Source organism: Rhinopithecus roxellana, chromosome 7 (genome assembly GCF_007565055.1).
Source record: "Rhinopithecus roxellana isolate Shanxi Qingling chromosome 7, ASM756505v1, whole genome shotgun sequence".
Lineage (NCBI taxonomy): Eukaryota > Metazoa > Chordata > Mammalia > Primates > Cercopithecidae > Rhinopithecus > Rhinopithecus roxellana.
The window spans coordinates 74,422,840-74,450,434 of record NC_044555.1 but is presented as its reverse complement, the minus strand read 5'-3'; the positions used below and the strand labels follow the sequence as shown (position 1 = coordinate 74,450,434).

Genomic DNA, 27,595 nt, shown 5'->3' with positions numbered 1-27,595 from the left:
GACCACAGCTCCCTTTCTCTCTTCTCAAATACAATACCATTATGCTGTAATGCACCAGAATGGAACATTACCTTCCACGCTTTACTCACGCTGAATGTGAAAAATATATCATGTGAACATTTATTTTAAGTTATGAAGATACTTTGAAGATCATTTAGTGCTGGCTTTCATATTAAACAAACAAACAAACAAAAAACCAGGCCAGGCGCAGTGGCTCATGCCTGTAATCCCAGCACTTTGGCAGGCCGAGGCGGACTTGAGGTCAGGAGTTCCAGACCAAACTGGCCAACATGGTGAAACCCCGTCTCTACTAAAAATACAAAATTAGCTGGGCTTGGTGGCGGGCACGTGTAATCCCAGCTACTCTGGAGGCTGAGGCAGGAGAATCGTTTGAACTCGGGAAAGGGAGGTTGCAGTGAGCCAAGATGGCGCCACTGCACTCCAGCCTGGGCAACAAGAGCAAAACTCCATTTCCAAAAAACAAACAACAAACATCTCACACACACAAACACATTTACATGCAGGCGTGTACACACACAACAACAAGAAAACTTTTCTCCTATTTGCTAATGTAAGTCTTTCTAATTTTTTAATCTTTTGGGAAACTGTAGGTAGAATAGAAGATAGTAATAGCCAAGGAATTACTATAGGATGTGATGAGGGTTCGTTGGTTGAAAGTAAAAGAAAATGCTCACTCTACTTCCAAGAGAGCAATTTAAGATATTATGCCTGTATCCAAGACAATACATTTGTATTTGGTCTCTCCTGGACAGACAGAGTTTAAACTCCCATATCACTCTTCATTTTCATTGATTGTTTTACTTTTATTTTCTGCGGTTTTGGGTTTAGGCATGTTGATGCTGTGTTAAGCACAAAATGATTCATGTCAGATCGTCAGAGTAGATCGTGCCCTTCTCTTGTTCTGTGTACTCTGCCTTTAGTTTATTCATTTATTTTTTGCATTATTTTACATTTGCAAGCTATCAATTCCCAGATCCATATTTTCCTTTACTTCATATTTGTCTGACATGTATTTTTTGTACAATTTTGTTTTAGCTCCATTCTTACATGCAGCACATACTTAGATTTTTATTTTGATCCAAATTGGAAGTCATTTTCTTTAGATTGTGAGTGTATCTCATTCATATTTCTTGCTCAACATATTCACTTGGCCTTAATTTTGTTCCTTTATGTTATGTTATGGTCTCTGGAGTATTTTCTTTATTTTCCAACTTTTACTACAGGATTTGTGTACTTTGTGTGTGCTCTTTTTGGTTATATAGACAATTAAGGCTGTGGATTAGTTTTCCTGATGACTGCCTTTATAATTTCTTTTCTTTTCTTTTTTTTTTTTTGAGGTGGAGTCTCGCTCTGTCGCTGGGGTTTCACCGTGTTAGTCAGGATGGTCTCGATCTCCTGACCTTGTGATCTGCCCGTCTCGGCCTCCCAAAGTGCTGGGATATAATTTCAATAATATAATGAAACTCTATATCTTGATTTACAAACTTTAGGCAATATTTATTTACTCCCAACTCCAAAACAACTCTCCCCCTGTTATAGGGGACTGGAGGTGGGAAAAAGCTGAGTTAACGATAAGTATTAAGGCATTAATTTGTGGGTGAAGGTTGTGGCATATGTCTGGATAAGTCTGGAGTATGAGGGTTTGTGGGCAAGTCTAGGGCATGAGGATGAGAAAGAAAAGTAGTGAGGAAACAAAAATGGTTATGGGCAGGACATGGTGGCTCATGCCTGTAATCCTATCACTTTGGGAGGCCAAGGTGTGCAGATTAATTGAGGTCAGGAGTTCGAGACGCGCCTGGACAACATGGTGAAACCCTGTCTCTACTAAAAAAAAAAAAAAAAAAAAAACCAAAAAAAACAAATTAGCAGGGCTTGGTGTTGGGCTCCTGTAATCCCAGCTTCTCGAGAGGCTGAGGCAGGAGACTCACTTGAACCCGAGAAGCGGAGGTTGCAGTGAGCTGAGATCACGCTGCTGCACTCCAGCCTAGGCGATAGAGCGAGACACAGTCTCAAAAACAAACAAACAAAAACGATAAAAGCACAATCCATTGATTGAAAAGGATGCAGCTGGGCATGTTGGAAGCACACAGGGCATGGGAGGGAGCCTGGGCCCAACCCATAGGATGATGGCCATTCTAGCCAAAGGGGCAGGGGTGGCTGGAAAGAGCCCCAGGGCGAGGTTCTAGGCCCTGTCCACTTGGCCTCCATACCAAGTCCTTGTGTCCCTCCCCAGGAGCAGAAGCTGAAAGAATGTGGGGACAGAGGCCCCAAAGGGCCAACCCCACCTCAGTCCACAGCAACCACGGGCTGTCACTTAGAGGAAGGGGGAGGGCGTGCCAGCAGGTGGCGTGGCCCCACATGGCCTGTCACACGCATGTGCACTGAGCCGACCAATCAGCGAGGAGCGCAGGAAGTCCTGTCGGCAGCTCTCACGAGAACCGAGTACCTGTTTTCTTTTCTTTTTTTGTTTTTTGTGTTTTGAGACAGAGTCTGGCTCTTGCCGCCCAGGCTGCAGTGCAGTGGCGCGATCTGGGCTCACTGCAACCTCCGCCTCCCGGGGTCAAGCAATTATCCTGCCTCAGCCTCCTGAGAGGACCCGTTTTCTAAGAGATCCTAGTGGTGCTGTTGTCTACAGGTTCTTTGAGGGCGCCACATCAGGGGTCCCTCAGGTGAAGCGCTCGCGGTGGGGAGGCGGAAACGCAGGCATGAGGCCCTCTGGGAACCAGGGTGTGAAGCGCTGGGCCGCCCGCTGACCTGTGAGGAAATGCCCCTGGCGTGGTCGCCTGGGGCCTGGGTCAGGGCGAGGCCCTGAGGGTGGGCTGGGGTGGGCCAGGGCAGGGAGGGAGCTGGAGCCGCCTGGGTGATCCCTAGGGCCCAGGAGGGCTTGTGCATGTGCTGGGGGAGATGCGGAAGGTGGGGGGAAGTGGGGGTGGGGCGGGGGTGTTGTTGGGGACAGTCTGAGTGGGGCCCTCCTGCCCGGCCTCCCGTCAGGACAGGACATTTGGGGTCATCAGGGGTCCCCTGTGCATCCAGGCGGGTGAGTGACAGTGCAGCCCCTGACATTCCTCTGGAGGTGGCTGGGGAGATCCTGTGTCACCCGGCAGCCCTCTCAGCCACACGAGGTCGCTGGGGCACCCAGAGGTAGGGCTGAGTTCTGTCCCAAAGGTGCGGCGAGGATCCCGTAGACGCCGTGGAGTTCAGGTTTGAGGGGCAGCTGTGAGCTCTGCAGCCAGCCCCGGGGACGGGCTGGACGGGCTGGACGGGCCAGGACAGGAGGGGACACTGGCATCTTTTCAGTCCCCTCCTGCTCCCACAGGAGACCCAGGGCGTGCCAGCCCCACCCTTCTTGAACCTGTGATCCCAATGGCTTTCCTTTCCGATGCCAGGTTTCCTTTGCTTCCTTAGTGTGCCTTTGCCCTCATCAGGTTCAGGGATCGCCTCTAGCTTCCCAGGACAGCCAGCCACGGATCCTGTGGGCAGGAGGGCTGCCAAGGCCCAGTTGGAGGCTCAACTTATGGCGGCCCGGGGGAAGAAGCATGCAGGTAAATACAGCCCAAGGTGACCCGGAAGAAGGTGCACGCCCAAGACGACGGTCTGTCTGCTTTCTGCGCTGGGGGCACAGGGGCAGCCCAAGGACCCGGGCCCCTTCTTGGCTTTGGAGTCCATCGTGCACGTGCTAAGATGCCCCAGGTTTTCAAAGCAGGCTCAAGGGCCTTAGGCTTCCCGTGAAAGGCTCCCCCTCATAGCAGGGTTACGGATGCTCTCAGAGCAGCTCTTCTCCATCGATGCAGTCATGACATCCAAGGGGTCTGACCTGTAGTACGTTGTTTACTGGGACTTGAACCTGAAGGGCTTCCAAAAGTGCCTTGATAAAATCGTCAGAAGCCGGTGATTCCATGTATAGCTCTGCTTTAAAGCCTTAATTGGCAGATAGCCAAAAAAAAAAAAAAAAAAAAAAAAAAAGTCTACAACTAGTACATTTCTCCACAAAAAAAGTCCACAACAGCGTCTTCCTCTAAAAAAGGTTTGTCTTTTAAATTTTAATGCAGGAAAGGATCCAGTCAGTGATGAATGTGAGGAAAGAAACCCTTTTACAGAAACAAGGGAGGAAGATGTAACTGATGAGCATGGGGAAAGAGAACCTTTTGCTGAAAAAGATGAATACATGGGGTAAAGTGTTTAAGTCACTTTTGCCTGTCAGATAGGGTCTTTTAGGAAAAGTCAGCTTTGGACCATGTCATCACTGTTCTATTCTGTGCAGAACATTTCACATAAGACATTTCTTTTCCCAACAAACATGGCATTTTGTGTAGTATTATGCTAAAATTTTGATGTAACTTTTTTTACAGGACTAATACCAAGAAGCCAGAAGATACTGCAGGTATGTTTTAGGAGTTATCTGTCGTTTATGAAAATTGTTTTCAATCATGCAACTGTTGCAGTAAGTTATATGAATTAGTGGACGACAAGACTGTCTTAAATGGCTTATCATATGTAGCATTTAACATACGTATTTAATGTAATCTGTTTGATAAATTTTTCTTACCTCTTTGATTGTTGATGTGGAATGTGAGAATGCTTCTAATAATGGTGAAGTGAGATGGATGGCTTTTCTTTCATACACGTGGAAATTTAATTGTTTGGAGAATATTAGAGGACACTGGAGGAGAAACAGCTGTATTCGTTCCTTTTAGTGTACACAGATTAAGTCATATATCAGGCTTTTTTTAAGCTTTCACTTTAAGTTTGGGGGTACATGTGCAGGTTTATTATATAGATAAATTGCATGTCACAGGGTTTTGGTATACAGATTATTTTGTCACCCAGGTTATAAGCATAGTACCTGATCGGTGGTTTTTGATCCTCACCCTCCTCCTACCCTCCACTCTCAAGTAGGCCCAGTTGTCTGTTGGTCTCCTCTTCCTGTCCGAATGTACTCTAGAGTTTTTAATATGAGTTTTTCATGTTCTTAATTTAGCTATTCTATTGTCACAGCTTTCTGATTTTGTTTTCTTTGAAGTAGAAGAGAAAATTGAATTCTCTAAAATCATTTTCTATTATTATTCCAGTAATAAACTGTGTAGTACAAAAGTAAGGACAACTTTTCTACCTAGTGAGAAACATGTAATTGGATCCAAAAACTCATAAACTTTATATTGCTGTATGAAATATTAGTTGCACTGTTATAGGGACCATATTTTCAAAAAAGTTTGAGAAAATTTCTGTAAAGATGATGGAGACAATGCTCTTATTTTTGAAAAGCTCGATTCAGTTTTCAGCTCTTCAATAGCGATGATTCATATAAGCAGTATATTTGGAAAGCTTTGCTCTGCTTGGTGACAAAGTGCCGGTTTTGTGAGCTGCCTAATACATTGGGCGTTGTAGATGGAGACTGTATGTAAAAAATATTTGCATTATGGTACAAATCTTTTATGATTGCTGAAAACTATTTTTAGCAATTGATGGTAGATCTCTGATGTGAAATCATGTTTAGGAAAGCATTCCTTGCAGTATTACAGTTTTCTGAAACACAGCACTATGGGTACAAATGTCATATAAAAAGCTGCAAGAAAATATTTTAAAAGTGTTTTTGAGTGTATTTCTTTACCTAAACCTAAATTTTCATACTTATGGCCATGGCTTCTTTTATTAAAATACAGTTAATAGCATCAATCACTAGATTGCTTAAAAATGCTTTTCTTATTGTGTATTTAGTTATTTCTACCCTTTTGATGGTTTTATTATATGATACTTTTTTGTGTGCTTTACATAATGAGTTGTGCAGTATTTCATGGAAACATCTCCTTTGAATTGTAGGACATTTTGTAAATGTAGAAATTAAAGTCTGTGCTTATAACCCTTTCTGCACATTTAAAAAGTAGAAACTTTTAATTATTTGCTTTTTTTCTTTTTCTTTTCTTTTTTTTTTTTTTTTTTTGAGACGAAGTCTCGCTGTGTCGCCCAGGCTGGAGTGCAGTGGCGCGATCTCGGCTCACTGCAAGCTCCGCCTCCCGGTTCCCGCCATTCTCCCGCCTCAGCCTCCGAGTAGCTGGGACTACAGGCGCCCGCCACCGCGCCTGGATAGTTTTTTGTATTTTTAGTAGAGACGGGGTTTCACCGTGTTAGCCAGGAGGTCTCGATCTCCTCACCTCGTGATCCGCCCGTCTCGGCCTCCCAAAGTGCTGGGATTACAGGCTTGAGCCACCGCGCCCGGCCTGCTTTTTTTCATCATCTGTCAATTAAGTGATTTTCAGTTATACCAATTGGAATAGAAATACGAATATTAATACCTGAAAGGTTTTACAGAAAATAAGTGAGTAAATCTTGCTTTTTGAAATGATTTTTGAATTTTATATTTTAAATATCCTTCTTGTATTGCTGAACCATAATGTCGCATATTGATGTCAGTATATGCAAATAAACTACTTTTCAACATTAACTTTTAATCCATTTTCATTTACTGTCTAAAGACATTAAAGAGGATCTTACTGCAAAAGGAAAAAGGATGAAAATGGATAAAGCTTGCAGCAAAACAAAGAACAAAAGTAAAAGTGCTTTGAGAAAAAAACAACTTAAAAGGTATGACTGTTGGCTTTTTTGCATAATGATATTTATATCATTTCTTTGTATTTGTTGGTGCAAATAATTTCAAAAACTACCCTGTACATATTGGCGTCTCTAGTGAACAACATATTTTACTTGATGGTTCTCTAAGCAGATAAGTTTCTTTAGTTTTATAACCTCAGTTTAACAGAATTAAGAGATATTACCTAGAAGTCAATGAAGATAACCTCTTTTTGCCTTCCAGATAAAAATAGTCTTCCTGTAAAATTAATGTTTATCCATTTCTAGAAATATGGTAGCTGCATATAAGATAAATGTTCTCAATGTTTAGTCTGTAGACTTAACGATACTCAATTATGTAGAAAGGGATAACCTTATGTTGTAAATAAGTTATCTATTTTAGTTAAATTGTTTTCACTATTTCTTTTACAAAATCATTGGTGTGCCAAAGTGGAGAAATAGTTAAGTGAAGTATTTGTTTTGGGAAATCTTACGGGATGAACGGCTATGATATTCTTGAACCTACTTATGAGAACCCATATGTTATTCAGTAAGAGGAAATGAAAAGTAAACTGCTCTTAGAGAAAATGAATGTTTCTGGGAAATTTATAGTGCAGTAAACCCTTCTTTGTCTTCAGCAGGTAAAGAATGTAAGATAGCTGCTCTAGTAGTCAGGAAGGAAGGAATCCTTTCAGAATGAGAGCAACTCATTTCACCTTTTTCCTAAAAGAAGATTTCAGCTGCTATTACTCCCTTGCTACTTTATAGGATAAATTATGTCAAGTCAGTTTGGGTTTGAATAGGATTAATTTTTCATCTCTCTATGACATATGACCATGTTACTTATTATGTGTTACAGGCAGAAACGTGATTATATGCATTCTCTGAAGTTGCTGAATGTCCTTGAAGAATACATCACAGATGAGCAGAAAGAGGAAGAAGAAGAAGAGGGAGAAGAAGAAGAACTAATTGTTGGTATCAGGCTTAGCTTTATGTTTAACCTGTTGTATCAATGTCTCAGGGAGAAATAGTTCATGCAGAAATTCAGCAAAGAAGGAAGAGAGCATGAGCCCAGAGAGGGGGCCCGTTAGTGGACTCATGTACCAGGGGAATATAATTGCCATGCAGCATTAGGGGTCCAACTGAAGTCAGCATCATAACGATGAAGAAGTTGAAGTGAGCCCAGTTGGAGTATTTGTGTAAGAGCAGCTGTAGGGTTGGAATTTCCTGGGTTGGGGTGTAGCCGAGCAGATTGACAGAGGGAGAGTTGGGCAGGGAATAGATGCAGGGATGGGGATATGATGACTGGCTGTGGAATTTCAGCTGGGACTGAGTTACCTGAGCACATGGGGTGGGCAATGGGCAGTAAACAGTGCTCCATTCAGTGGGTGTCAGGTCCCGACAGACTCCTGAGCTGTAGTACTGAAGTGAGTGACCTACAATGGCAGGGAGGTAGTGGCTGTATTTTGGGAAGATGGAGAAACCGCTGACTACAGTGGTTCAAGGGCTGGGACTATGCAGCCACACTGCTTGGGATCCAACTCCAGCTTGACCATTGCTAGCTCGGAAACCATGGAAAAATTATTTATCTCTGTGCTAGCTTGGAAACCATGGGCAAATTACTTATCTCAGCTTACCATTGCTAGCTCAGAAACCATGGGCAAATTATTTATCTTATCTACGAAAGGAGACATGGTAAGAGTACCTACGTCAGAGTTGTTTGGAGGATCAAAAGGTTTCTATGTAACGGGTTTATTTAAGTTTTTCAGGATGTGATCTGACCCATGGTTGCTCTTTATCATTCCTATTATTAATATTACGTAGGTGTTGCAGTCATTGGGAATGACAAAATCTGAGGGATGACTGTGTGAGTGAGTGCCACGTAGAGGAGAGGAGAACACTGTTGTTGGAGATTAGGTCAAGGTGCAGAAAGGCCATCATTATTGGGTGGTTCATCTATGTGCATACTGAAATGACCAAGATTTAATACATGCTTAAAATCCTAGAAAGAATGTTTCTTAGTTAATTTCTGTATAGATCTTACCTATCTGTGGTCAACAAATTATAGGAAGGTTCACCAAATACTCTTCATTGGAAATCAAGAAATTAGGACATACGTGTTGAATATGTAAAAGTAAGAAAATTATTTACTTAATGACTGATGAAAAAGGTTAATACATCATTTTTAGCATGTGATTGGTGAACACAATTGTTTAAAATTGGTCCTAAATGTTGTCTAAAAGAAAATGTTCAGAAGCATTGATTTAAAGAGTATTCCTTTAAAGCTAATGGAGAATTGTGTTTTGTAAGTATTAAAATTTACCCAATTTTTATCATTATTTTGTTGTGGGATTCTAGAAAATATTTCAAGAACAACAGAAGAGGTGGCAGCAATATAGAAGTGTTAGGAGAGAGAGGCTGAAAGAGATGAAGCTGCTACGTGACCAATTCTTAAAGGTTTGTTCTATTTGGTAACATAATACATTATAAAATACAACACGTGCATAATAGAAGAAAGTCTGCTTGTTTTTGAATGTATGGAAAGACATTTTGGTTATACATTTTAAATTAATTACCATTTTCACTTTGAATGTATTGTTCCAGATATAATATTATTGGTAAATGTATTTTTAGGATTCATGAATAGTTTGTGGGAGTTATTTAGAACAGGAAAAGGTAAAGTGGAAATTTTACCTAGAAATATACATCTTATGTATAAAATTGACACTTTATTAACACATTAACTTATTTATGCCGGAGGTTGCAAATTGTTTTTGTGTATGAAAAATCAGACCCTGGCGATGACCTTGAGCAGTAGGATATACATGATTCCCACAAGCTTAGCGTTCCAATGATGGAACACGAGGCATAAATGGGTTTTAATGAAGATACTATTTTCAGTTTTCAGAACATCAATGACAGATCTATGGTGGAAGGCAGGAAGTCCATAAATCCTTTCTGGGTGTCTTTTTTACTTGTGATGTTTCAAGAGTTTTAGTTAAATAGGAAGTAAGCAAGTGTAACTACTGAGTGTCTCTTTTATTTCCTGCTGTAATACAGGGGCGTTTTATGGCATATTCACTCACAAAATTATTAGTAATTGTTTTACATGACAATTTGTAATCATAAGAGATGGTTCAGATGTATAACAGAATGGGAAAGCCAGCAGATTATTAACACGTTGTGAATTGTGAATTATCTGCTGTCGTATAGCACATTAGCAAGTTGTCATCGGACAATCACTTCTTCTTCATGTAGATGTATATTATTTAGGTAACAGTGGAATTCTTTTCTGGGAAATAAGGTATTCTTTTTAATAACCTTGTGAAAAGACATGTTCATATGTCACTCCTCTACACTAACCGAGATGTGTTAAATAAACTGAGAAAAGAGTTTGAAAATAAAATTTTCAAGAAAGTTGAGGATGATCTATACACAAACAGTTATTTAAATAGAAGTTACAAGTAGAGAACATGTTGCTATAATGCTCCCCAGACACCATTTATTAATTGGTATGAACATGAGACTAGAAGTTTTCCTGTAATGTTAATGCTACATGTTACCACTTAAGGTAGGAACTTTGCTATCGTCTTGGACTCTTCTGAGTCCCTTATCCTTCCCATACAGTTATCATGAGGCAAGTTTTACCTCTGTAATGGCCCTTACATTTCTTTTTTTAAAATTCCCACTGCAGCTGCCCTAGTTCAAGACCTCATTCTTCCTTGCTTGTACTATTAAACTCTTTTCTGAGTTCTCTCTTCTCTTCTGAGCCATCCTTCATTGATCGGCAATATTACCTTCCTACAACCCTCCCCTTCCTAAAATGCTTCCTAACCCTTTGCTCTTCCCAACCTGTCAGTGGTGCCCCATCTCAGTTCTTAGATATTCAGAGACTCCCCACTTTACGTCACCCCTCTTCGGCTTGTTTTGCCGCCCTCTGGCTTTGCTCCTGCCTATCCAGGTTGACAGCTTTCCCTGAAGGAATTCACTGTTACGCTCATGCTTTTCTCATGCTCTTCCCTCACAATGCTTTAAACATTTTTTGTTGACCAATTTGAACCTTTTGCCAACTAAGTCAACATCAGTCTCCATTTTTGGCTACACATCTGAGTGAGTTGCTCTTCCATAGCAGTTACACGAGTTTTGTATTCCTTTTTTTTAATTTGCACCATTTGCTCATGTCACAGGAATATGGAAGATTGTGTATTCATTTTTTATGTCTTCCTCAACGTTAATATACAACATTTTAGGGAGTAGGAACTGTTGAACTATTTGTTGAGTAAAGAGTATATATTTCAAACATAGTTACATTTTCTCTAACTTGATGAGGTCATATCACCGACCATTTTATCCCTTCAATGGAAACCATGTTATGTAGACTCTTGCTGATAATACATGGGTCACTACCTGCTGAAAAAATATAATATTTCATGATATAAGTCTGCCTGTCTTTTTCTGTCTTTGCTCCATCTTGACCTTAAAATGTTCTTCAACCCATTTTATTTAAGCAAAGTACATGACTGTTGGACCTGCTAAAAAAACATGTCACTGAAGTCTGCATTAAAAAATTTAAGTGGGTGTTTGGAGCTCCATGTATTGATTATAGTTTGTTCTATTTGAAATGAATAGCCAGCATCCTTTGAATATTAAAAGCTGTTTCCTTTTGACATTTAATTAACTCTGTTTAAAATGCGAGATGTAAAGTGGTGGTTTGTCAGTGAACTAGACTTTTTCTTTTAGACTCTTGAGAACTTTGAAGACCTTTGTGACAGAGTTTTTTCTGATGAAGACAGTGAACTTGACAACTAGACATGTTTTTAAATAAAATTGTGTCGGAGACTGTAAGTAGTGCATATTTAATATTAAAAACTCAGGATTGATGTAAGCACTGGAATATTTTATTTGCAGAAATGTGTATCACAGTTACTTAAATTTTTTTTTTTTTTTGAAACAGCTTTTGGAAGAGTTGGCACTTACTCAGTTGTCTCTTCAACCTCTGTTATTCTGATGACTGAAGAAGGAACTTCAACCTATGTTATATGATACAAGCACAACTTGAGCTACAGTAAACTACATGACAGTGTTTTGATAATTCTTGTGTAAGTCGGTATAGCTCCTCTGTCATTTGTCTGTTACATGCCAGACCTTGTTTCTATGATCTGTTGAATGAACCCTAGACACTTCTGTGAGAAAGCAGCAATTGCACAGTTATGTACACGGTCAATTAAATTTTAACATTAAAGTTAATTTAGATTTCACTTTGCCTCTGTGGATCTGTATCAGTTCCAAAAGTGTAGAAAGCACGGGCATAGAAAAGTACATTTTTCTCTAATAAAAGAAGACAAAGCCTGCCAGGTGCAGTGGCTCATGCCTGTGATCCCAGCACTTTGGGAGGCCGAGGCAGGTGGATCACTTGAGGTCAGGAGTTTGAGACCAACTTGAACAACATGGTGAAGCCCCATCTCTACTAAAAATACAAAAATTACCTGGGCGTGGTGGCATGCACCTGTAGTTCCAGCTACTCAGGAGGCTGAGGGAGGAGGATCGCTTGAACCCGGGAGTCGGAGGTTGCAGTGAGCCAAGATTGTGCCACTGTACTTCAACCTGGGCGACAGAGCAAGACTCTGTCTCAGAAAACAAGAAGAAGAAGACAAAAGCTGTCTTAACTGTGCATTCTTTTGTATTTACTCATTAGGATAAAGAGGCAATTCCAATGAAAGTAGGACTTCAAAAGGTAGATATACTCTATGGCCATATCAAAATTATTAAGAGCACCTTACTGTCTGTGTTCTTGAAGAAAAATTATACTACTGTAAATGATTAAGGCAACTGAGGAAGATACATTAATGTCAGTGCTGAGCCACTGGTTTGTGGGTTTGTCATTTCCACAGATATCAAAATGCCATTTAGTTTGTTTTGGTCCACCATTCAATGATACCTCCCCTTAGCACTGAATGAAAGTATTTTATTAACATTTATGTATGCTTACAATTATTTCACATCTGTGGCAAGGTGAATTATGTAGAGTGCTTTGTTTATTCAGTTTAATATTCATGGATTATGTGGAATTTTAATTATATGTGCATCTAAAAACCTGAATGATGAATTCGCCTACCTTTCCTTTTTTTAATGTGCAGTTTTCACATGCAACAACATATAACAACATGTAAAAAAGATTTTTACATGCATGTAAAAACGTTTTGCATGTAACAACATGTTAAAAAGATGTACATGTTTTTACATGTAAGATTCCTTTTTACATGTAAATTTTACATGTTTTTACATGTAAAAATTTTACATGTAACAACATGTAAGAAAATAAATGTTCATTTGGAAACACTTTATTTAGTAAATGTGAAATTCAGAATATATATGGAGTAAGTGAAGTAAATGTATTCTTTTGCCAAGTTTCTGAAATTCCATTCATGAATCCTTCAAAACACAATACTCCATTGGGAGGAGAGGAGCGACTTCCTCTCATTTTTCCTTGTGCTTTTTATGTTAATTGGCCCCTATATACCACTCATCTTTTCTGGGTTTTCCAAGTTTAAGAAAAAAAAACAATTTCATTCAGATTGTGTTTTTCTGCCTGCAGTCACTTATACAGCTATAAGTGAGTCCCTATGGGGAGCATTTAATTCCTAAAGTTTGCATTTTCATAAAGGATTTTTCTTTTCCCAAAGCGTGTGTTGGTACTACTAAGTACTATTAAGTACTACTTCAAGTTTATAAGAAGATCCTTGTTTGAGATTTCTTTCAGTAGTTACAGAGGCAAAGTAAGCACTGCAGAGGTCCATGTGCGAGTTCTGTTGTACATACTGGGTTATCTGACTACTATTTACTCTATAGTGGAAGGACAAGAAAGAGGCCACAAGGTACTTAATGATGGAGCAGTTGATATTTATGCCACCCCTTACTACCTCAAATGAGTAACTGTGTACTTGAAGTCGTATTATTTTTGGAGACCAGGTGTCGCTCTGGCCCAGCCAGAGTGGTATGATCATAGCTCACTGCAACCTTGACCTTCTGGGCTCAAGGGATCCTCTCACCTCAGCCTTCAGAGAGGCTGGTACCACAGGTGTGTGCACCACACCCAACTTATATATATGTATTATATATATATAATATATAGTATAATCATATAATGTATAATACAAATTATATATATATATATACACACACACACACACACACACTTTTTTCTTTCTAGACATGCAGTCTCCCTGTGTTGCCCAGGCCAATCTCAAATTCCTGGCTTCAAGTCATATTTCCACCTCAGCCTCCCAAATTGCTATGATTACAGGCATGAGCCACTGAGCCTGGCTGCATTATCTCACTTTTATATGGAATCTAAAACAGCTGAACTCACAGAAACAGAGAATAGAATGATGGTTACCAGGAGCTGGGGGAGGTGGAAGGTTGGGAATATGTTGGCCAAAGGGTACAAGATTTCAGTTAGACAGGAGGAGTAAGTTCAAGAGCTCTATTGTAAAACACTGTGTCAACAGATAATGATAATACTGGATTTTTAAAGATTGCTAAGAGGGTAGATTTTAAGAGTTCTCACCACAAAGAAAATTATACTTAAGTGAAGTAATGCAAATGTCAACTAGCTTGACATAGTTATTTCACAATATATACATATTTCAAAGCAACCTATTGTAGACGGTATATACCATTTAAACTTGTCAAAATAAGTTAGTGAAATGTTTATAATTAAAAGTAAAAACATACACTTATTGCCCTGCAGTTCTGCAGTTTCATGTAAAGCATGGAATGAGTGTCTTTGGGTTAAAAATCAAGATGGCAGTGGGGCAGTGTCCCTTCTGAGGGTTGTAGGGGAGGACCTGTTTTCTTGCGATTTTTGGATTCTGAAAGCTCCCTCCATTCCTTGTGTCATGGCCTCTTTCTTCGTCTTAAAAGCCAGGATTTTTGGGGTCAGATCCTTCTCATGTGGCTGTCTGGTTCCTTCCTCCTGCCTTTCTCACACTTAGAAAGACCCTTGGGATTCCACTGGATTCCCCTAGAGATAACCCAGGATAATATCCATGTTTCAGGCCAGCTGATCGGTACCTGTCATTAGCACCTTCCAGTTCATTTCCTCCCTTGCCTTGTCGTCTCACATGTTCACAGGTTCCAGGGATGAGTTCCTGGACATCTTTGGAGGGTACTTATTTTGCCTACCAAATACACCCTTTCTTTAAATGCACCTCATCTTAAAAATGGCATTGTTTTAGGTGGGCACAGTAGCTCATGCCTGCAATCCCGGCGCTTTGGGAGGCATGGGTGGGAGAATCACCTGAGGCCAGGAGTTTGAGACCACCCTGGCCAATATAGCAAGATCTCGTCTCTACAAAATAATTTTTTAAATGGCACCATTATAAAGAGGGAGGTAGGATGGATTCCATCCTGGTCTCAGCCATTGTTCAAAGGTGTTGACTTGCATAAACTGAAAAGCCACAGTGACAATAAAAAGCTCATCTCTTGCTACCCCCAAGGAGAAACGCCAGCTCCCGTAAGCAAAAGACGTGACTGTAAGTCTTTGTGTGTGTGTCTGTGGGCTGGGGAACGGGTTCGTTGAGTTAATGGAGGCTTTGAATTCTGTACTCTCTTCCACCTGGCTGCAAATTATATACAATGGTTCAAGGGATCCTCTCATTTCAGGCCTCCTGAGTACCTGGGAATACAGGTGTACGCCACCATGCTGGCTAATATTTTTGTGTGTTTTTGTAAAGACATGGTCTCGCTGCATTGCCCAGGCTGTTCTTGAACTCCTGGTCTCAAGTGATCCTTCTGCCTCAGCCTGCCAAAATGCTGGTATTACAAGCATGCGTCACTGCATCCAGCTGACCTATGCGCTTTGTTTTTTATTTGATTATTTCATTTAATTTTAATTTTTGTTTTTATTATGAGACAGAGTCTTGCTCTGTCACCCAGGCTGGAGGGCAGTGGCACAATCATAGCTCACTGCAACCTCTGCCCCCGGCCTCAAGTGATCCTCCCATCTCTGCCTCATGAGTAGCTAGGACCACAGGCACGCGTCACCATGACCAGCTAATGTCTGTATCTGTAGTAGAGAAGGGGTTTTGCCATGTTGAAATAGGCTCTTTATTTAAAACATATGTCTGTCTATTCCTGAGTACAGTGTAAAAACATCATTTTTGTTATTTGAATTTGTAAGTCTTATGTGTAAATAGAAAAGAAAATCTTATGATAAAATTAATCATAATTAAAATTATTGCATAATTAATATATTAATATATTTGCTTAACAAAAGGTTAATATTCTCTTAAAATATCATTACTAACACATAATCCACAAAATCCTACCTTGGATTTTATTACATAGTTTAGAAGTTTTATTGCATGTTCCAATTTTTGTAGTACCATAAATGAATTTTAACATCTCTAAGCACAGGAGAAGATCATATACGTCATTGCCCTTACCTTACAGCTAATAAATGATTGATCATTTCAGAAACCAGGCATTTGAAGCTGTGTGAACATGAACCATTCATCATTACAGATACCCCTGATCACATAGATACATGGTATCCAGCAATTGCAACTTACAAAGTGTATCAGTCCAAGATCTGATAGGTTCTGCAAATTTAGATGACTCATTTTCCAATATTTTCAAGTTGCAGCCCCATGTTTTCATACATGTCATTTCTGATTTACCATTAAGCATGTTCTGGTAAATTGTTTCTCTCGACTGCTCATGCAGTGTTTTGAAGTGGTGCCATAGTAGATTTATTTTCTTCCCTTCAATATAGACAGATACATGTGCTTATTTCCAAACCTCATCAGCTACCACTAAGGACCAGGAAGCAAAATCTAAGTGACTGAAAGCGGTTTCAAGTTATTCTTTCATTGGCTTTTGGAGTGAGTTTGATGCAATCTCCTCACTTTTCTAGCCAAGGTGATTTGGCCAAGTTATCTGTCCTCAACCATTCCCATTTGGGCTGTAATGCTGTTTTGCCATACACGGAAACACTAATGTAGACAGCTCACACTTACAGTTTCCAGAAACTTTTTTCACACAGGGAAGTTTTCTTAATGTATAAATCTCTTTTTTTTTTTCTAAATCCACAAACAAGATTGAATAATATATCACATATACATTTTAATACATATTGTAAATATTTGCATATGAATATATACAATATGTTATTGTAAACCATTTTATTTTCCTTGCATTTCTTAAAATCAAAGCCAATGAAAAACATTTTAAGTACAATGGTATAATTTACTGATAAAAGAAAATTATTTTCCCCTCTTCTATAAATTTACAGAGCCTGGGATTTTCATCAAATAAATTTTGGATACCTTATAGCACTAGTATAGTCCTTTTTTAAAACATGTTTTTGAAATTTAGCTTTTATTTTTAGTAGAGAGAGCATCTCACTATGTTGCCTAGGCTAGTTTCCAACTCCTGGCTCCAGTTATTCTCCCACTTCAGCCTCCCAAATCGCTGGGACTACAAGGAATGAGCCACCGTGTTGGCCCAGCATACCCCTTTACAAAAAAAAAAGGCCACTGTAAATATTTGCTGAGATATTGAGTGAGTGGATGGATTAACAAATGAATTAACCAATGAAGCAGTGTCTGAACTTAGGAGAAATTCTTTTTTTTTTTGAAGGAACATTAGTTAAAATGTACTAAACAGCTCCATGCAACTTCTCCAGAATGATGGACATTGCCCTATAGACATATATGAAAAATGCATATGTTTATTTATAACAGATATATAACATTTTTATTACTGTATTCACTTTATGTTGTACTTTTTTTTTTCTGCAAATGACTACAAAAGCCTGTTTGTTATAATACAATTTCTATAGGCACTTAAACGAAATACCTCCATCCTTATTTGTGTTCAAAATTTGAAAGTTGCTATTTTGGGGTCATTTTTAACTATGTTCATATCTCTTTTTCTGAATTTGACTTTGTAATGCTTTCTTATTTTTTAAATTTATTTAATTTTATTTTATTTACATAGGTGATTGGGGAGCAGGTGGCGTTTGGTCACATGGTGTTTGGTAACACAGGAAAGTTCTTTAGTGGTGATTTGTGAGATTTTGGTGCACTCATCACTCGAGCAGTATACACTGAACCCTATTTGTAGTCTTTTATCCCTCACCCTCTTTTCACCCTTTCCCCCCTAGGTCCCCAAAGTCCATTGTGTCATTCTTTTGCCTTTGTATCCTCATAACTTAGCTCCCACTTATGAGTGAGAACACATGATGTTTGGTTTTCCATTCCTGAGTTACTTCACTTAGAATAATAGTCTGCAGTCTCATCGAGGTCACTGCAAATGCCATTAATTCCTTCCTTTTTATGGCTGAGTAGTTTTCCACTGTGTATATATATACCACAGTTTCTTTATCCACTCGTTGATTGATGGGCTTTAGGGTTGGTTCCATGTTTTTGCAATTGCGAATTGTGCTGCTATAAACATGTGTGTGCAAGTGTCTTTTTCGTATAATGATTTCTTTTCCTCTGGGCAGATTCCCAGTAGTGGGATTGCTCGATCAAATGCTAGTTCTACTTTCAGTTCTTCAAGGAATCTCCACACTGTAACGCTCTTTTAAAACATGTGCTTTTTATTTCTTGCTTGATTTTTTTGTATTTGGAAATTGATTTAGAAAGTGTATATAATCCATAGAGACCCCAGCCCATTTTTAATGATTCATGTTACAAACACTCCAATAGCTGCCTGTGGATTCGGCATGGTGGGAAGTACAGGTGAAAGAAGACAAATAAGACAGAACTGGTATTCTGGAACTTGAGAAAATAAGGAACCCTGGCAATCACAATGCAGTGTGAGAAGTGTTATGAGAAACGCATCTGCGGGACCCCTCGGGGCACATGTCTGTCTCCTAGTGCAGCCCAGGAGGTATTGTCATGGAAGGCATCCCTCTTAAATCATCTCCCAGAGGATGGCATCTGATGAGGTAGGACGCATATTCCAGGCAAAGGAAGCAAATGCACTGGGTTATTAAAGTACAGCAAATAACTCCTGCACACTTCTGGGACAAGTATAAATTGGTACAAATCCCTGAGGAGAAATATTTGGTAACATCTGCCAATATTAAAATGTATTAATGATCAAATATGGGACCCAGCTCTCCCAGCTGTTCCACTTTTGAGAACGTTTCCTGCAGAGACACTTGCACATGGGTAACGTGGCAGATGCACTGTTTTGTTCACGGCAGCCCTAAGCCTTCGCACAGAGTTACAAACACCCTGGATCTTCCTCAGGAGAGGAAGGATTCAATAAAATACTCTGTGTCCAAATGGTGGGAATGCCACTACAATCAAATGATAAGAAAGACTTTCTGAGATATGATGTTAGGTGAAAAAAGTGGGTTGTAAATGGGTGTGTATGATATACTATATATTACGTGAATAAGGGAAAATACATTTATGCCTTTACTTGTTTCTTGTAAATGTATAAAGTCATATCAACATGTATGTAAGAAGCTGACAAAAATATTTGTCTCAGTGTGTGGTTTTGTTATATGGGACTAGATGCAGGCCTCATTGGGGTGAAGGATGAGAGGGAGAGAGTGGTCCAAGAAACCACTACAGACCTTCTCCATGTTTCCACAGTCATCAGCTCGTGGCCCATTCCATTTCATCCGAACTCCTAGACATTTCTGCCTGCCCCAGAGTAGAATATCATGTATATATACAGATGCACACACACACACACACACACACACACACACACACACACACACACATATTCATGTGCCTGGCTTATGGCCCAAATAAGATCCATGCATTAAAATTAAAGGTAAAATTTTTCTTTTAAATACGTACTTTGTCAAACTTCTGCAACAATTATAAAAGCCTTAAATTATGAATGGAGCAAAGGAAGTTTGTTATTATTATCAAACTCTCCTAGACACAATTTTATTTTTATTATGATTTTTCTTTTAACTCATAGTGACCTTTGTGTGTCTTTTTACATTTTTAAATATACAGGGCCATTGAAGGTTTTCTTTTGGTATTAACTTTTTAACTTTTGTATTATAGTTAGAAAACTTCAGATTCTTTGAAATTTGAGAAGACATACTTTATGTCAAGTGGGTAACCAAGTTTTAGGAAATTTTCTGGAACGCTTGAAAAGATTGTGTGTTCTCCAATTATTTGGTGCAGTTTTCTATATATGCCCATTACAAGGAGCTTATTAAACTATTAAATCTTTTATATTTGTATTAGTTTGGTCTCTATGCCAGTCATAGACCATTCTCACAGCTGGTGAGAATATGCTGAATTATCCCAGTATGATGGTGGATTTGTTCATTTCTATTTTTATTCTGTTAATTTTTCTTTTATGTATATTATATATAAATGCCATTTAATTAGATGCATATAGATTTAAATTGTTATAGCTATCTGAGAACTTAACAGATTTTCCCATAGGGATAACTGTTTTACCCATAAGAATGACTTTTGCATTAATATTTAATTTATCTGATGTTGATAGAGTTAAGCCTCTTTTCCTTGGGTTAATACGTATTTGGTTATTTTGTTTTCCATCTTCTTCTTATCAAACCTTTTGTGCCTTTATCTTTTCATTATAGAGTTTAATCTGTTTGTATCCATTGTGTTTATGGATGCATTTCTATCATCTTATATTGTACTTTCTATGAGTATACTTGCTGTTCATATCACTTTTATTCTATCTTGTTTGTGTTTGTTTTATTTTAGCTTGATTAGTACCATTTTATTTTGTCCTTTATTGGGTCAGAAGTTATATCCTCTAATTTTATTCTTTTATTGGATATTATAGAAATATTAAAATATATATTTTCTAATAAATGTGTACACAAATAAAGTGAATAAGTAACCTGACTCTTCTTCAGAACAATATAAAGACCACACAAAGTGGGCACATAGCTGTGGAGGGACAAAGGTGATGCTGTGGCACACAGACTGAGCACACAGAGCTGGGTCTCTTCGACAGTGCTGTATGTCTGTGTGAAGGATGCCAACACACACTGTAAGATAATGTGTGTGTGTGGGGGGGGGCAGCGTGTGTGTGAATGCACATGTGCACACGTGTGCATGCTTAAGAATATGTGTATATCTATGTGCATCATTGTTTTTAATTCAAAAAGTACATAGCTTTCATTTTCACAGGAAGTTATGATGCAAAGAACATGATTCATACACCAAATACCTTTGGCACATTTGGATAGACTTTTTAAGGTAGCATCTCATTTTTTAACCAATTTAGCAGCTGTCTGCATCCTAAAAAGCTGGATTCAACTTTAAAACTTCCCCAGTCTAGTATAGTATAGTGTAAACAGATCAATCACCATAGGAGGGGGATTAAACAGGCATATTCTGAGCAGGTGACTGGAACACAAAACCATTTAAAAAAGCAGAATTGGGCCTGTGTGTTTAAAAGCATAAAAGGAACTGTGAAATATCTGAAATCCAATAGCTAAGAGAAATTTCACATGGAGAGACTGAGAAACTTCTGCAATAATTATGAAAGCCTTAAGTTATAAATGGAAAAAGTGTTGCAGAGATTTCCGTAGTAATCTCCAAAAATGAATCTGTTGCCCACTGAAACTCGGGACAGTAAGGAAGCACAAAGTTATGGCAAGACTGGGCTAATTCTAATTCCATTGGCCATGCCTGACTAAGCATTTCATTAATTCTTTAGTGACAAGAGATGTGAATTACAGTTGGCATCAAGAAGTAGTTACATTTCTATTTGCCAAGATCAATCATTCAGCAGCATTTAATAATTGATTCAGTAATATGGAGTTGGTCATTCCTAAATAATGTTTTCTGTTTGCTTTGTAAATTTCTGAAGCAAAAGGACAAAACAATTATTTAAAAAAAATCAAAGGTCGGTATCAAAAAGGCAAAGTCAAAATTCTGCAAGAGTTTGGTGCTGAGCCTGGGTGGGCCAGATATACTTTATTGCTTTTGGAAATGGTTGTCAAGTGATTCGTGTAGGAAATAGTGTAGAAATATTCTGGAAGGGTTTTCTCTGCCTTTATGTGAAGATTTCCAGTTTCCAGGAGCCACGGAGCCTGATTCAGTTGTTTACACACAGATGATGATGATGATGATGATGATGATGATGATGATGATGATGATGATTATGCTACTGAGTTGTTTGAGCTCATTATATATATATGATTCTTAATTCTTAGTATCTGGTTCTTAATTTCTCATCAGGTGTATAGTTTGCAAATATTTTCTTCCATTCTTTAGGTTGTCTCTTCGTTGATTTTTTTTTTTTTTTTTTTACCATGCAGTAGCTGCTGAGCTTCATGTTATTCCATTTGTCTGCTTTCCTTTTACTGCCTGTGCTTTGGACGTCTTACTCAATAAGTCTTTGCCCAGACCAGTGTCCCCAGGCATTTCCCCACAGTTTTCTTTTAGTAGTTTCATAGTTTCTGGCGATAAACTATGAGCATGTAGTTTTGACTCCATTTGCCAGTGTTGTGGACTGAAGTTGTGAGGACAGAATGCTTTGTGTTTTCATAAGTTTTCTGTGCAAAGTTGATTTGATGACAGTGGCCTCCTAAGAAGGAACTTTCATCAAAACACTGAGGTCTCTGACCAAGCAGACAATAAAAACACTCCTTAATGTGCGAGTCTTCAGTACCACATAAAATGTGCAAATTAGCAACATTTCTGAGTATTGAGCTGCAAGATTCAACTCTGGAATATTTTATGGTTTTATTCTTTTTAATATTTAATGGAGGAGACACATTTTTGCTTGTAAAGGAATAAACTCATGTGTCTAATTATATATTAGGAAAATGAGGTCATTTCCTTCTATGTGGCAATACATTCACATATGGGGGAAATGTCATAATATATGGGACAATAAGATGGATAATACTATACTAACAAATATAATACAATTAATAATATGAAAAAATCAAGAGATGGAATTAACTTTAAATACAGGGCAGATACATTTTTATCAGCTTGCTGGACTAGCACTTTTCCTTACTCCTCTCCCTGAAACCTCAATTCTGTTTCTATTCTGTGTCTTTTTTCCCCTCTTCTGTGGACATGTGTCCAGGGCCCCTTGCCGCCAAAAGCCCTTCAACTAGTTATTCTCCAGCAGAACATTTTACTGCCAGTGAAAATATTTTCTTTCAGGAATTGGCTAAAAGCTGTTTTCATAAAAACTTCCCCATATGAATTGAGCCTATAATTATCTTGCTCTTTCTCAGGATTTCTGCAGAGCTTATGCACACCTAAAGCGTGCCAATTCACACTTGGTTCTGGGGTCTATAGTTAAGTCACAGAAACATGACTCCTGTCATGAATGCAAGCTAGGAGGTGGTCCCTAAAGCAGGGGATGTGTCTCGAATGCCTCTTCAGTCCTCGTACAGTGTCTAATACGGTGCTGCTTCCACAGCGTTGAGCAGCAGTCCTTAAGAGGGTGGAGTTTAGAATTTGATCTTTGCAGACTTGAGTTTCAATCCTGACTCTATAATCTATAAGCAGTATAAGAAAGGTACCCAAACTGTCTGTCTCATTTGTCCAGTGGGGACACTACCCATTTTACAGGGTGTGATGGTTAATTTCAGGTGTCAATGTGACTGCCTTAAGGAATACATCAGGAACTGGTAAAGCATTGTTTCTAGGTGAACTGTGCAGATATTCCCATGAAGATTGGTGTGAGCTGCTGGATGGAGTGGGGAAGATGCCCTCAATAGAGAGAGGCCCCATCCAATTCACTGAGGGCCCAGATAGAGGAAACAGGGCAGAGAAAAGGCACTTTCCTCCCTTACCTCTTGGAGCTGGGACTCCTCTTTTCCTGCCCTTGGACATCAGAACTTCAGGCTCTCTTTATACTGAGAATTACACCATCCACTTCCCTGGTTCTGAGGTTTCTGGGTGTGGGCTGAGTCACACTCCTGGCATCCCAGGGGCTCCATCTTGCAGATAGCCTGCCCTGAGACTTTTCACCCCTAATTCCCCTAATAAATCCCCTCTCATCTATCTCTGCTGATCACCCGCTGGTGGTGTCTCTCCAGACCCCTGATTAATCCACAGGGGTAATGTGAGGGAGAAATGAGGACGTGCATGGGGAGCATTTCACACCCTGCCTGACACATGCCCAGGTCCAGTGGGCTGCAGCTGCAGTTATTCTAGAGCTTAGCATCAGTGTTCAAAACAGCAGAAGGCCTTCCCTCTGGTACCCAGCCATCGCGTTGAGCTTCTCCTGTCATTTTTCAATTCCAGAGTGTTTTTGAGAGCAATTCTATGTCCCGTGTGTCTCTGACGTGGGACCAAAGACAATCCGTACGCGTGGGGATCTGAAGCTGGGAATGACCAACGGGTCAGAAAGTTCTCAGGAGTCAGGAGCAGAGGAAGCTGCATGGTCAAGGGGAATCGACGTGAGCCTTCCTGCCATGTGTCCTATTTCCTGTGGTCTAATGAGACAGAGACATATGTATGTAGACATCATCTCATGCTGAGCTCTTTAATATGTCCAAGGTGTTTTCAAATTCTCCCACCAACTGTCTTTGACAGCTGAGGATCTGCAGATCACCTGTTGTTCATGACTGTTGTCAAGGGGATCCTCCCTTTAGGGACACAGGAAGATTTGCCTGAAAACATCAGGAAGCTTTGGTATCTATTATTTTATTATAAAGGCCAACTAAAGCTTTGCAGTTATATTACTTCGGATCTTTACTCATCCCACTGTTTATTTTAAGCCTGAGCTTGTGGGTAGTGGGAGAAGGAGGGAAAATGTTTAAACTCTTATTTATTAATTTAACTGTGTATGTAACATGTGGAATCAAGAAAGACTTAAAGGAAGATGTAGTATTTGTGAATGCTCCAACAAGTTAAAAGACTATTTAAATCATTGATTTCTGATTAAATCACTTATTGTCTATAATGAATTAAAAGTTTGTGAAAATAAATTCAGTGACATTTTTGCATCTATAATTTCAAAATCATCGTAACTTTCCAAAGCCAAAAATTCCTGAAACACAAGTATGCCAATCATCACAATAAAATATGAAACCACAGTGAAATAGCTAATCAGAAATAGCTAATTTGTTGGGTTCCCAACAAATAGCAATTGAAGCTCCAACTGCCATGAAATCATGAAAGAAACCTGGTGTAAGAGCCATGGATAATTTTTTCAGTGCCAAAAGAATCATCGCAGACTGTTTTGGCTTGCAGAGCTTGAGGGAAATAAGGTATTAAAATAAGTTGTACGAAATTATTCTTGAATGTAATTTTGAAACACACTGCAGAATTGCTCCCTAATATACACCAACCCAAAAGTGACCACTGACAAGATTCAGTTTATTTCAGTTTTATGCTGTCGTTTTGGAAAAAACTATAGCAGAGAATTCACCAATTGCCCTTTAGAAAGATATATACAAACACAGCCAATAGGTTTTCCTAAAAGACAGCAGGGGCTTTTCATTCTGGCTTGTTTCCCATCCATAACATACAGATATTTATTGTTCAGGGTCAATACAGCCTTGCAAATAAACAGGCTTTGAGTTGTACCAAGCATGCTCATCCTTATATGGTATTTCCATGTAAGAAATACAAAAGAAATACACCACAAAATGATGGTGTTCAGGACATGGGGCAACGCCGTTTCTGTGGTATAGCAGCCTAGGTTTCGTAGGATTCCATAGGAGGCAGCTACAAGTTCAACATGCAAAGCTCTGAAAGCCCTTCCTAAGCTAATGAAGTGAAGCCCTGACCACACCAAGGAAGGGATGAAACAGAACTCATCTGTTGTTTCTCAAATGATGCTACCATCTCTTCTAAGCCACCATTAATTTTAACATCTTTAACGCTATAAGAACAATCTATGTAACAAGTGAAAACTGCCTATAAAGTTAGTGCTTTACATCTCAAACCCTTATTATATGGAAATTCATATTTTCATAATCACATAAAAGTTTAATGTGCTGTTCATTATAAGATCAAAGGACATGAGTTATTCAGTCTGTGTAATTATTAACAACTGGAACTTAAATAGTGATAATTTTGTACTTTAATCTTCTTAAAATGATAATTTCCTTTCTCCTTTTGCCTGAGAAGCTTGCTTCAACAATACTAACAGCTTACCTTCTAAAATAAATGATCACATATAGAATATATAAATATAGAATTATATATAAATATAAATATGTTTGTATGTTTTATAGATGTCTTTAAATATTTATATATAAAATCTATATATGAAATCTATCTATATAAATACATAAAATCGATATATAAATGCATAAATATACAAATATACAGAAATTGTATGTACATAAATATCTAGAGATAAATATAAAATTTATATATACACATTAGAAATATACCAGTCTTTTCAGCATATAGTAAAGACCTGTGTGTTCATATAAAAACCTGCATATTTATATAAATATTTATAAATATAGATTGTATATGTATAGATATACATTTTATATATATATACACACATTAGGAATAGAGTAGTAAATTCTACTATATATAGAAAAGACCTGTGCATTTATATAATTATATATAAATGTAGATTACATATATACACATAGAAATACACAGGTGTTTTCTATACTCTCATTGCAATTATTGACAGCTGGGTATTGAATCGTGATAATTTTGTACTTTATTCTTCTGAAAGTGATAATTTCCTTTCTCTTTGCCTGTGAACCATGCTTCAACAATCATAACACCTTACCTTCTAAAATAAATGATTATATATCATATATACATATAAATATATGTTTTATATATGTACTTATATAGAATATATATTATATAGAATATAAATATTTCTGTATAAAAATATAAAATAGACATGTTAATATATAAATATATAGTAGGTTCTAGTATATATAGAAAAGACCTGTGTATTTCTAATGTATGGAAATATGAAATGTACTTTCTGTCTCCTCAGTTGCAAAAATAAAAAGGCTTTTTTTCAAGTGGATAGATTTTGCTCTACTTTGAATTTTTCTTCTTAATCATATTAGATTGTAGGGAGGGGACGCTGAAAGGAAAGAGGATGGAAACGATTCTTCTATTGGTTCCTATAAATGAAAGGTATTTTAACAATGAAATCTAAGTAGGTAGAATCCAGTTCTTGGTACTTCGTGTATGTGCTAGCAAGATTGCATAATCTTAAAAACTGGATATCCCTATGCAGAATAATGAAACTAGACTCCTATATCTTGCCATACACAAAAATCAAATCAAAATGGATTAAAGACTTAAATCTAAGACCTCAAATTATGAAATGACTACAACAAAACATTGAGAGAAGTTTCCAGGGCATTGGTCTGTGCAAAATTTTCTTAAGCAGTACCCCACAAGCACAGGCAACCAGAACTAAAATGGGCAAATGAGATCACATCAAGTTAAAAAGCTTCTGTATAGCAAAGGATACAATCAACAAAGTGAAGAGCTAACCTACGCAATAGGAGAAAATATTTGAAAACTACCCATCTGACAAAGGATTAATAACCAGAATGTTATATAAGGAGCTCAAACAACTCTATAGGACAAAATCTAATAATGTGATTAAAAATGGGCAAAAGATTTGAATAGACATTTCTCAAAAGAAGACATACAAGTGACAAACACACATATGAAAATGTGCTCAACATCACTGATCATCAGAGAAACGCCAATTAAAACTACAATAAGACATCATCTCACCCCAGTTAAAATACCTTATATCCAAAAGACAGGCAATAACAAATGCTGGTGAGGATATGGAGAAAAGGGAACCCTCAGACACTGTTGGTGGGAATGTAAAGTAGTACAACCACTATGGAGAACAGTTTGGAGATTCCTCAAAAAAATAAAAATTGAGCTACCATATGATCCAGCAATCCCACTGCTGGGTATATACCCCAAAGAAAGGAGATCAACATATCGAAGAGATATCTGCACTCCCATGTTTGTTGCAGCAGCATTCACAATAGCCAAGATTTAGAAGCAACCTAAGTGTCCATCAGCAGATGAATGGATAAGGAAAATGTGGT

General features: G+C 38.4%; 1 protein-coding gene across 1 annotated transcript; it reads left to right on the top strand.

Annotated features, from left to right (window-relative positions):
- The first annotated feature begins 2,429 nt into the window (after positions 1-2,429).
- On the top strand, positions 2,430-12,689 carry FAM9B (family with sequence similarity 9 member B). The gene is made up of 9 exons (XM_010382021.2): positions 2,430-2,690; positions 3,447-3,563; positions 4,071-4,191; positions 4,371-4,402; positions 6,501-6,600; positions 7,445-7,556; positions 8,944-9,042; positions 11,326-11,426; positions 11,540-12,689. The coding sequence occupies exons 2-8, from the start codon at positions 3,536-3,538 to the stop codon at positions 11,392-11,394; spliced, it is 561 nt and encodes a 186-aa protein (XP_010380323.1). The 5' UTR covers positions 2,430-2,690; positions 3,447-3,535; the 3' UTR covers positions 11,395-11,426; positions 11,540-12,689.
- Positions 12,690-27,595: the final 14,906 nt, after the last annotated feature.